General features: G+C 56.9%; 1 protein-coding gene across 7 annotated transcripts in view; it reads left to right on the forward strand.

Moving 5' to 3' along the window:
• PTPRU (protein tyrosine phosphatase receptor type U) overlaps positions 1–11,566 on the forward strand; it is an 89,166-nt gene extending 77,600 nt beyond the window's left edge. For all 7 annotated transcript variants that reach the window (XM_031666323.1, XM_021938547.2, XM_031666324.1 and 4 more), the window contains 8 exons: positions 59–194; positions 689–838; positions 2,450–2,623; positions 5,394–5,534; positions 8,112–8,237; positions 8,371–8,528; positions 9,958–10,093; positions 10,362–11,566. In XM_031666323.1, the coding sequence (XP_031522183.1) occupies positions 59–194; positions 689–838; positions 2,450–2,623; positions 5,394–5,534; positions 8,112–8,237; positions 8,371–8,528; positions 9,958–10,093; positions 10,362–10,424 (1,084 nt within the window). In that variant the 3' untranslated portion in view covers positions 10,425–11,566. The remainder of the gene's footprint in view (positions 1–58; positions 195–688; positions 839–2,449; positions 2,624–5,393; positions 5,535–8,111; positions 8,238–8,370; positions 8,529–9,957; positions 10,094–10,361) is intronic.

The raw sequence follows: 11,566 nt of genomic DNA on the forward strand, positions 1-11,566 counted from the left end.
TTAGTCCCGGGCTTCCTCCCCAAAGCTCTGACGTGGCCTGGGGCTGCTCTCTCTCCAGCGCGGGCACCGGCCGCACAGGCTGCTACATCGTCCTGGATGTGATGCTGGACATGGCAGAGTGTGAGGGCGTCGTGGACATTTACAACTGTGTGAAGACTCTCTGCTCCCGCCGCGTCAACATGATCCAGACTGAGGTGCGGGGACCTGGCCCTGTCCCCACCCTAACTTCTAGGACTGGAGTTTCTCGTGAAGGAGCCTGGAGCCGGCGGGGCATGCCCAAAGGGTGTCCTGAGGCTCTTCCCTTCCCTCAGCTCATCCCTGACCTTGAGCCGCCAACCGCATAGGGTCATCCTGGACTGCTCCCCTGTGTTCTGTTGGGTGGGGTCAGACAACGGGTCCTGTAGCTGACATACCTGGGATTGCATCCTCACTGGATGTGTGATCGTGGGCTGTCCCCCACCTCTCAGAGCACCTCACGGGGTTGTTATAGGGGATAGGGATGAAATAGGAGATAAAGGGGCATGTCCATGGAGGTTGTTTCAGGTAGGCTTGGTCCAGCCTGTGGTAACACACGGTTGGCCTCTACCTCAGAGCACCCTGCCTCAACCTGGAGCTTGCTGAAGCCCCATCACCACAGATCTCCAGCTTCTAGGCCCCTCCTCGGCCTCATTCTCGTCTCCTGTTCCAGGAGCAGTACATCTTCATTCATGATGCAATCTTGGAGGCCTGCCTGTGTGGGGAGACCACCATCCCTGTCAGTGAGTTCAAGGCCACCTACAAGGAGATGATCCGCATTGATCCTCAGAGTAATTCCTCCCAGCTGCGGGAAGAGTTCCAGGTGGGTGACGAGTGCATGTGTATAGGGGTGTGTGTGTGTGTGTGTGTGTGTGTGTGTGTGTGTGTGTGTGTTGGGGCGTCCTTAGTATTGCAGGAGTCATTGAAGGCCGAGAAGCAGGGACCAGCCTGAGGCCACAGCTGGAGGGACAGAGCTGAGCTACTAGGAAGGACTTTGGGACAGCGGAAGAGGGAGTGCATCAAAGCAGTTAAGAGCCCAGGCTTTGAAGTCAGATAAACCCAGGTTCAAATCCTGGCTTACCTAGTTAAGAGCTGTGAGAATCCTTGAACAAGTCCCTTTACCTCTCTGAGCCTCAGTTTTGTTACCCAGAGAAGAAAAGTGTGAATATGTCCCTTGGAGTGTTTGTATTCATTGGGATTCTTTTGGTTGTGAGTGATAAAAATCCAGCTTTTGTAACTGAAAAGCCTGAGGATTGTGCAGCTTCAGTTGTGGCTGGATCCAGGGGCTCAGATGATGATGCCAACACGTGGTTTCTCTCTGCCTTGGTTCTGCTCTCCTGTTTTGGCTTCATTCTCAGACCTGCACCTGGCCTCCAGCAGTGCTGGGCTCCTGTCATCTCTGTTGTCCAGTGACTTTGGAAAAAGGCACTTGTTCCCAGCATCCCCCCAAAAGTCCTAGATCAGACTCTCATGTTCCCATCCCTGGACCAGTCACAGGTCAGAGAGATGGAGCTCACTGATTGCCCCTGGCTCTGGTCACGTACCCAAGGCCTGGCTCTTGGGGCAGGACCAGGCTCACCATATCACATGGCTGAGATGGGAAAAGCCTGGTTCTCCAGAGAAGCCTGAGAGTGATCATTGGGTGGGCAGAGACCTCAGTAGTCCTCTCCACTCCAGGGTTCCTGCAATGGCTCAGCAGGATGGCACGTGCTGGGGACCTGGCACTTCTCACAGGAGGTGCAGGATTCCAGGAGGAGGGTGTCAGGCTTTGGGGATCATGATAGGCTGCGTTCCCTGTGAGGGATCTCCAAGAACAAGGGAAAGAAACAGAGCCCCTGGGTCTGGCTGTGTGAGGCGTGAAGGCACGGGGGTGGAGGAGATGCTCCAGAGATCCGGGTGTGATTCAGTGCCCGGTGCTTAGGACTTCATTCTGTTCAGACAGGGCCGTGACTAAGGAAGGTGACCCCCTCTCCAAGTGCCTGGAGTCCGCTTTGTGGAGGGCATGGGGTTTCAGGGGTTGCCTCAGTGAAGGCACTGATGAGCTAGTAGAGATCCTCACTGTGCCCGTCTGTGTGTGCCGAGCCCAGCCCAGTGCTTGTCATGATCTCACTTTGGCCTCCCAACAGCCCCATGAAGTAGGCATATTACTTCCCTATTTCACAGTTGAGGAAACTGAGGTAGAGAGATGCAGTAGCTTGTCTGAGGTTATGTGGGTGGCAAGGAGGTAGACTCTGGTCTCTAGAGCTCTGTCCAGGCCCTACAATGGCCTAGAGACCGGGAGTCTGGGTCCCTGCCCTGTACCCTTCTCTCTGGACCTCAGTTTCTCCATCCATAAAATGCAGTTAGTAACTCAGTCCAGCCTCCTTCCTGGGGATGTGAGGAGGCCCAGCAAGCTCTGGACATCTCTCTCTGTCCCCACCCCCGCTCCCTGTAGACGCTGAACTCGGTCACCCCGCCGCTGGACGTGGAGGAGTGCAGCATCGCCCTGTTGCCCCGAAACCGCGACAAGAACCGCAGCATGGACGTCCTGCCGCCCGACCGCTGCCTGCCCTTCCTCATCTCCACTGATGGGGACCCCAACAACTACATTAATGCGGCTCTGACTGATGTGAGAGCTCGGGGTGGAGTGGGCTCTGGGGCTCCCCCTCCCGGCAGCATCAGGGAAGGTCCACGGGCCAAGGGAACAGAGCTGAAGGCTCTGGTTGGGGGAACCCCTGCCCATTCTGGGGAACAGGATCGTATGTGACCCTCCTACCCCTAGGGATCTTCCATTCAGGGTATTCAAGCCAGTGTCCCCAACACTCTGCCTGAGTGGGGTCTGTTTGTGGAGTTCAGGCAGGGCTGTCTCCAGGATCAGGCCCAGCAGAGCCTGGGGTAGGATGAGTGATTCAGGGGGCTTTGGCTGGGGAGACCTCGAGGGTTTGGGGATGGAACTTGAGACCTGATGTCTGGAGCCAGGGGAGCTTGTCCTGGGGAGAATGAGCTGGAGTCTGCTCCAGGACCAGGCCTGGGACAGTGATCTCTGGCCCCATTCTTCTCTGGGTGGGCATGGGCCCTCTGAGGGCTCAGGAGCCGTTTAGAAGTCTCTTTCCCTGCTCCCAGCTCAGAGGCTCTGCTTCCTTTACTGAGGGTTGCAAGCAGCGCAGGAGATGGGTGCTGGCATTTTAGGCCCCTGATAAATGGCTCCAAGATGCTGCTGTCTGAGGCGGGAAGGGTCTAGGATTATTATCCCTATTCCTCTGTGACACTGGAACCAGTTCATACATAGACACAGGAGACACACGGGTGGAGATCAAATGTTATAGATAAAACTGGAGATGGAATTTGAGATGTGTGACCAATGGGTGGGCCACTTCTTTGCCTCTCCCCAGTATAGCTGTGTAACCGCAGGCCACCCCTCCCTGTCAGGGACTGGCCATTACTGGCAGGGAGCAGGAGCAGTTGACTGCATGCTTTCCGAGGGTAGGCTGGCCTGGAAAAAGAGGGAGTGGAGCCAAGCAGCCTCACTTATGGGAGGAGTGAGTGAAGGGTGGGTCAGGGCCAGGTGTGTCACCGCTGCATCTCTCCACACAGAAATGAGGGATGCCAACAGGGAAGGTTCTCCCACAGTGGGTAAGAGGGAGATGGACTTTTTATGGCCTGATGCCTGGCCAGGAACCCCTTGGCAGGACAGTGCAGGGGACAACGGGGTTTCTTTAAAGAGGGTGACCTCCCACGGGGCTTATGGGCATCAGCTGAAGGAGAGGGGAAGAGCAGCCCTAGCCGCTGATGAGAGAGATGTGAGGGGCCCATCGGTCACTGTAACTCAGCTTGGTGGATGGAACGTGTGCTCACATGCTCGCCTGGGGACATCCCGCCTGCTGAGGGGTCAGGGGTCCTGGAGGAGTGGCATGTAGTGCTGGGAAGATCTTTGAACTAAACTTAGAAAGCTGTACCTTCGTGCCCAGCCCCCTCCTTGACCTTAGGGTGCCCATCTGCACACTGGGGGCCTGGAAGGGAGACTGTCTGAGGGTCCTGAGCTGGGGCTCCCTGGCCCTGATGGGTGGGTTATCACATGGAGAAGTTCTGGGACAGCCCTGTCCCATCCTGAGGTCCTTGATGCCTCTGACGTCTGACCCCAGCCATGCGGGTCCTATTGGCTCAGGAGCCAGGAGGCCCCGTTTCTCAGACAGGCCCTGAACTCGTCAGTGAGGGGCCAGCTGGAGTCTTTTTGTGGTGGTCAAGTCTGCAAGGAGCCCCGTTGGGCACCCAGGCCTGACTTTTGGAGTCTGGCTGGGCCTGGCCTTGAGGAGTTGTTAATCAAGAGCCTTCAGAGAGTCCTGGAGAGGGACCACTGGGGGACCAGGGGGGCTCCTTGTTTCTCTGTACTGCAACTTGCAGGATTACAAAGGGCAGATCAAGATTTGGTCAGGGCCCAAGTCAGGGTCAAGGCCAGAAGAAGCCAGACAAAGACCAGGGTCATGGGAGCCTGTGCCAGCCCCTAGGTCGGGAGGAAGACGGGGGGTCAGGAGAAGAGCTCAGGAAAGAGAGGGGGACATGGCACAGGGTGGGGCAGGGCAGGTCACCAGGGGAGCCTGGGAGCCAGGTCTCTGATGGGAGAAGGCCGGGTGCCAGCTCCCCTGGCAGGACGAGGGAGCAGTGAGCAGCGTCAGGGCCTGTCACTGCCTGGGGAGCCTGGGGTCCCAGACCCTTCACTGATGGAGTTGGGAGGGACCTAGAGATTTATTTATTCAAAATATTTACTGAGCCCCTCCAGGGCTCTGGGTGGAGACCACACCCTGGAAGCTCTGCTCTCCTGAACCTTGCTTTTAGGAGATGGAGTGGGATAGTCAGGAAATAAATATACAATGAAATGTCATCAACTGGAAATTTCTACAAAAACAGCCAGGCAGAGTGTTTAATGTGGATTTGGGGTGTTGGCGGGGGGCTGTTTTTGATGAGGTGGTAGGGGAGGGCTTCTCTGAGGAGGTGATAAGCAAAGACCAGAAAGAAGTGAGGGAGAGAGCCATATAGACATTTGGGAAATTTGGCCTAGGCAGCCAAAATAGCAGATGCCGAAGCGCAGAGGCAGGGAGTAAGCTTGGCCAGCCTCTGCCGTGAGCTCAGCCTCATGCCCAAGCTCCCCTCACCATACCTTTGGAAACTTTTGCTGTTTAGTTCTGGGGTGTCCTGGGCCCACCCTGTCAACCCAGGGCCTCCATGTGCCGACCAACATCAGAAATGGCCCACTGGAGGCAGCCTGGTCCTGTGGGGCACAACCGCCCAACTCAGGGTGGGCAGTGCGGGAAGACAGTCTGGGGCAGAGGTTCAGCCCAGGCCAGGGGCCGGGAACAGGGCCCCGCTGAGTCCCAGTTTCCCTGGTCCTGGTTTCCTTGCAGAGCTACACACGGAGCGCGGCCTTCATCGTGACCCTGCACCCGCTGCAGAGCACCACTCCTGACTTCTGGCGACTGGTTTACGACTACGGGTGCACCTCCATCGTCATGCTTAACCAGCTGAACCAGTCCAACTCCGCCTGGGTGAGGCCTCCACTGGCCAGGCCGACGGGCCACCTGCTGCCCAGGTCCTCTGTGTATTCAGCGGCATGGTCCCCAAAGCCAAGAGTTGGGTCCCAGTTCTGCCATCTATTTATTGTGTGACGAGTCATACACCTTCTTAGAGCCTCAGTTTCCTCATCTGTAAAACAAGGGTGTCAGATGGGAGACCACTAGTTGCTCTTTTTCTTTTCTTTTTTTGAGACAAGGTCTCACTCTTTTGCCCGGGCTGGAGTGCAGTAGCGGGATCATAGCTCACTGCGTTGTACAGCCTCAACCTCCTGGGCCCAAGCCACCCTTCCACCTCAGCCTGTGGAGTAGCTGGGACTACAGGCTGCATCACCACAGCTGGCTGATTTTTTTTTTTTTTTTTTTTTAAATAGACCCACAGTCTCACTATGTCGCCTGGGCTGGTCTTGAACACCTGGCCTCAAGTGATCCTCCCACCTTGGCCTCCCAAAGTACTGGGATTACAGGCATGAGCCATTGCATCTGTCCACAGTTGCTCTTTATTGGCCCCCTGCTAAGCCAGGGACTGCTTTGCACTCATGGTCTTATTTAGAATCTATAATGACCTTGGAGGGAAGGCTTCAGTGAGAAAATTAAGACCCAAAGACGTACAGTGCTTTCTCCATGGCCACATGGCTGGGGAGGGGCAGAGCTGCGCTCCCCGGCCTCGGCTGCCTCATTCCAGAGCTTCTGCTCTTTTAGTCACTCCACTAAAGCGCCCTTCACGGGGGCCTCCGAGGTAGAGTACAACTCAAGCCTCCTACTTTCTGACTGTTTGATCTAGGGTAAGTTGATTGACCTCTTTGAGTTTCACTTTCCTTCTCTGTAAAATGGGGGCCATCATAGGACCTGTTCTTAAGGGGTTACTGTGAGGACCAGGTCAGGTGTGCATAGGATGCATGGCACTGCTGTGTCTGGTGCACAGTAGGCATGTGGTACGTGTAGGCAGTAGGCAGGGACAAAGATGATGAGTGTGACAGTTGCATTTGAGATTGGCCCAGACACTGGTTCAGTGACCTCAGCCTGGGGGCAGCCCCACTGACTCCCCCATTTCCCTTTGGAGCTCCCAAGAAGTACAGATACCCAGCCTTCCAGCCCTGCCTGACCATGTGCTGTAGGTCTCTGGACCCCTTCCCACTCCGGCTTTCTGCTGGGCTCAGGGCTAGGAAGATTTGCTGTAAAATGAGTACAACAGCTTCTTAATGGCCTCCTGGAGAATATTTCATTAACTGGGCTCTTTATGCATCAGGCACTTTGTGAAAATGACCCAGGACTACAGGGTAATGGGCCTCAGCCCTGGGTGTAGCAGGAACCATCCTTGCTCGGGTAGAGGGGAGAGGCCCAGAGGGAGGCTCACACAGACATCATTCACTGGGCACTGATTTGCTCATCTGTTCAACCAACTTTGCCCATGAACTGCTCCCTGCAGTGGGCAGGGAGGAGACAGAGGCAGAAGAGACACAGCCCCTCCCAGATCTCCTGGTCCAGGAGGAAACAGGTAGAAAAACTGATAGTGACAGCACAGAGGGAAAAGGGCTTTCAAAGAGCTGGCACAGGGACAGAGAAACCCAGGGGACCATGTATCAGCGACGGCTTCCTGGAGGAGGTAGTGTCTGACCGGAGATATGTGGGAAGGGCAGAGTTGAGTAGCTGAGGAGGTGGAGGAAGAGTGACCCGTGGAGAGGGAGCAGCCTGTGCAGAGTTCCGAATGCACAGCGTTGCCAGGACCTGAGGCAAAACGGGGAAGGTGGTGTTCTCCTGTCATGGGCTGTGGTCAGAGGGGACTGATGAGCATGGTGTCTTTTTGGAAGAGGTTGGGAGGCATTTTACAGATGGAGAAACTGGGGCCAAGAGAAAGGAAGAGCCTTTCGTGGGCTTCAGGCAGAGCTAAGACTAGAAACTGAGGCTCAGGATACTTAGCCTGGAGGATGTGTGCGCGCGTGTGTGTGCGTGCACGTGTGTGTGTATATGTACGTGTGTGTGTGTGTATGAGGTCGGAGGGCTGTACCTTCTCTGTCCCTCCACAGTCTGGAGTCTGGGAGGGGGTTGTATTTAGGACCCTGACTCTATGGAGGGGTCCTGGGGCAGAAGTGGGAGTACTGGACTGTGTTGCAGCATCAGGGACACCCCACCTCTGGGAGCTGGTGCTGAAGGGCAGAGGCAGTGAGAGAGGAGGCTGGGGGAGGTTCTGGGGTGGGCGGGAGTGATCCAGGCCTATTCCTGGAAGCAGGCAGCCTCATGTAGGAGCGTGTGAACCGGTTAAGGTGTAGCTTTCTAGCTGCACAGCAGTAGGCATCAGTGCACTGTTTGCGAAGGGTTCGTCTTGGCTGATCTGAACGTGTCAGTGCAGAACGTATTGGGACAGGTGGGCCTTGCAGCCTGTGGGTGATTGGTGGTGACTGGAGGGCCGCTGAAGGTGAGTCTGGAGTGAGTGGGTGGGCCAGGGTGCGTGGGAGCTACAGGGCAAATGTGGAGCCCTGGGAGTGGGCATGGCTATGGGGTGAGCCCCGGCCAGGCTCTACTCAGCTCTCCCCTCTCCGTGCCCATGCCCAGCCCTGCCTGCAGTACTGGCCAGAGCCAGGTCGGCAGCAGTATGGCCTCATGGAGGTGGAGTTTATGTCGGGCACAGCAGATGAAGACTTAGTGGCCCGAGTCTTCCGGGTGCAGAACATCTCTCGGGTGAGTGGTCTGAGGAGCCCCAGGGAAAGACCCTGGGTGGTGGCTGGGGCAGCTTTTAATGACGCTCCGGGTCATCAGGGGCCCCTGGGACTCTGGTGCTCATGTCCCCGTGGCTGGCTGCCCCTGTCTCCAGCTGCAGGAGGGGCACCTGCTGGTGCGGCACTTCCAGTTCCTGCGCTGGTCTGCATACCGGGACACGCCTGACTCCAAGAAGGCCTTCCTGCACCTGCTGGCTGAGGTGGACAAGTGGCAGGCCGAGAGTGGGGATGGGCGCACCATTGTGCACTGCCTGTGAGTACCTGCCCTACAGGAGGGTGGGTGGAGGGGTTGGGGAGCCAGGGGCAGAGGTCCAGTCTGAAAGGGTGCCAGCTTTGGCTGGACTGCAAAGCTGGCACCGAAACCCCTGGGCTCTCAGATGGCTGTGACCTGGATGCTGCCCAACCAGCCAAGGCTGGCCCTGGAGGAATCCAGTCAGTTTCCAGGCTATAGACTCAGCCCTGAACAGTTGCCTAGTACCCTCTGTGTGATGTCTGACTTTGCCAATTTGAGAGTCCTTTGTCAGAATTTTTTACCCCATGAGATTGTGGCACACTTTTTATGCCAACAGGATACCAGCCTTTGTTCATGCATGCACACATGCGACTTTTTCCATCCATCCATCCATCCATCCATCCATCCATCCATCCATCCATCCATCCACTCATGTCTGGGTGCAGTCACTCCCTTGCTCCCCACTTTTTCATGCTTTCAGCACTTACCGAGCCTCTCGAGTGGCAGGCTGGGCCTACTGGAAGCTGGTGGGAAGCTGAGTCAGTCTGGGCCTGGCCCCCAGGGGTTTTGGTTCTTCTGGTGGGAAAGACCCCTGAGAAGGGGAGTGAGGGCCGCCTCAGTCTGCCATCCCCCAGGAGGCACCCCACACATGGAGTCACAGGGAAGGAGGGAGAGGCACAGAGGGGGTGGAGCTCTGTGGGAGGCTGTGGGCTTGACTTGGGGTGTGGGTACATTTGTGCCTGTGTGCCCACGTTGCCAGGTGGTGACCGGTCTTCTCAGCGTTCCTGTTCCACCTTGCTCTCTGGGTACGCGCTTGCTGCTACCCGGCCGTTCTTTGTCACTGCCTTTGTCTCCGGGTGTTTCTCTTGGAGTGTGTCTGGCCTCCTTTCTCTCAGAATCTGCAGTCTGTTTCGCCTTGAGAACATGTCTTCTGAGATGCCCTAGCCTCTGATCCTCCTTAACCTGGTCCTGCTGGTCACCTCTGGGCCCTCTCCTCGTCTCTCTGGGTTCCCTAGCCCCACCCCTTACCTCAGGGTCCTCTGCCCCGCCCTTCTGAGTTCCCTAGTTCTGCCCCTCACCTTGGGCTCTTTGGCCCTTCTTAGTTTCCTTGCCCCGCCCCTCACCTTTGTACTCTTCGGCCCCTCCTTTTTGGGTTTCCTAGCTCTGCCTCTCATTTCCAGGCTCTTTGGCCTCTTCCTTCTGGGTTCCCTAGCTCCGTCCCTCTCCTCTAGGCTCTCTGGCCCCTCCTTTCTGTGTTCTCTAACTCCCTCCCTCACCTCTGGGCTCTCTGCCCCACCCTTCTAGATTCCCTAGCTCTGCCCCGCTCCTCTAGGCTCTCTGCCCCTCCTTCGTGGTTCCCTGACCCTTTCCTTACCTTCAGGTTCCAAGGCCCCACCCCTCACCTTTGACTCCTGAGCCCCGCCCCAAACCTTTTGCATCTCTCATTCAGAAATGGGGGAGGACGCAGCGGCACCTTCTGCGCCTGCTCTACCGTCCTGGAGATGATACGCTGCCACAACTTGGTGGACGTTTTCTTTGCTGCCAAAACCCTCCGGAACTACAAACCCAACATGGTGGAGACCATGGTGAGGGGCTGTGTCCCGTGCCCAGCCACTTCTACCTTCCTGGTCCATGCCAGGCCAGGTTCCTTAGCAACCACTCTCCCATATCTGGGCCCCACCATTGGGCCTTGGTTCTAGCCCTGTGGTCCTAAAACATTACCCCCATTTCCCACTTCTCCCCGAGGGCAGGCCTGGGCTCATGCTTGCCCTCTCGCTCCCCGTTCCGCCCCCCCGCCACAATACTGGAGTCGGGGTCAGGCTCATGATTTCCTCCCTCTCTTTCTCTCCCCAGGATCAGTACCACTTTTGCTACGATGTGGCCCTGGAATACTTGGAGGGGCTGGAGTCAAGATAGCGGGGCCCTGGCCTGGGGCACCCACTGCACACTCAGGGCCAGACCCACCATCCTGGACTGGCGAGGAAGATCAGTGCCTCCTGCTCTGCCCAAACACACCCCCGTGGGGCAAGCATTGGAGTGGATGTTGGCCATCTTGCTGCCCCTTCCACGGTGGGCAGGGTCTTTCACTTTGTCCCATGGGCAGGTCGTAGGCCAAGGAGGAGCTTAGCAAGTCTGCAGCCCAGCCCCACCTCCATAGGGTCCTGCAGGCCTGTGCTGAGAGGCCTGGCACTGCCTGGCAGAGTGACAAGGGCTCAGGACGGCCGGCTCTGGGGTACTCAAGCCAAGCCCCTTGGCACCATCCTGGCCTTTGGCAGGGTTGAGTGAGGCCCTGCAGAGAGTATCCCAGGCCAAGATTCCCACTCAGCCTGCTCCCTCTGCATGTGGGTAGAGGGTGTACTGGGGCTTGGCATCTAGGATTCCATCTGGCACAGCCTCTGAGGGTCCTGGGGAGGCAGGACTCTGTTCTGAACAGCCAGTGGGGCACACTGACTGTCCTCCCCAGGGGAACTGCAGTGCCCTCCTCCCCACTGCTCCCTGCAGCCCCTGGGATATTTTGCTCACTCTCCCTCCCCACTTCTGCTTCCCTGATATGTGCTCTGAGCTTCCCTGAACCAGGATCTGCCGATTCCTGCTGTGCCCCACGGTGGGCTCCTTCCCTGCCTGACCCACTGTTGCAGAATGAAGTCACCTTGCCCCCCTCTTCCTTTAATCTTCAGGCCTCACTGGCCTGTCCTGCTCACCTTGGGCCAGTGACAATCTGCAAGGGTGAACAACAGCCCCTGGGGTTGAGGCCCCTGTGGCTCCTGGTCAGGCTGCCCATTGTGGGGAGGGGCAGTGTTAGAGCAGGGCTGGTCATACCCTCTGGAGTTCAGAGGAAGGAGGACCAGTGCTTTTTTGTTTCTTTTGTTATTTTTGGATGGGTGGTTGGGAAGGTCTCTTTAACATGGGGCAGGCCACACCCCCATTCTGTGCCTCAATTTCCCCATCTGTAAACTGTAGATATGACTACTGACCTACCTCGCAGGGGGCTGTGGGGAGGCATAAGCTGATGTTTGTAAAGCGCTTTGTAAATAAACGTGCTCTCTGAATGCCACAGA

This window comes from Papio anubis, chromosome 1 (assembly GCF_008728515.1).
Source record: "Papio anubis isolate 15944 chromosome 1, Panubis1.0, whole genome shotgun sequence".
Classification (NCBI taxonomy): Eukaryota; Metazoa; Chordata; class Mammalia; order Primates; family Cercopithecidae; genus Papio; species Papio anubis.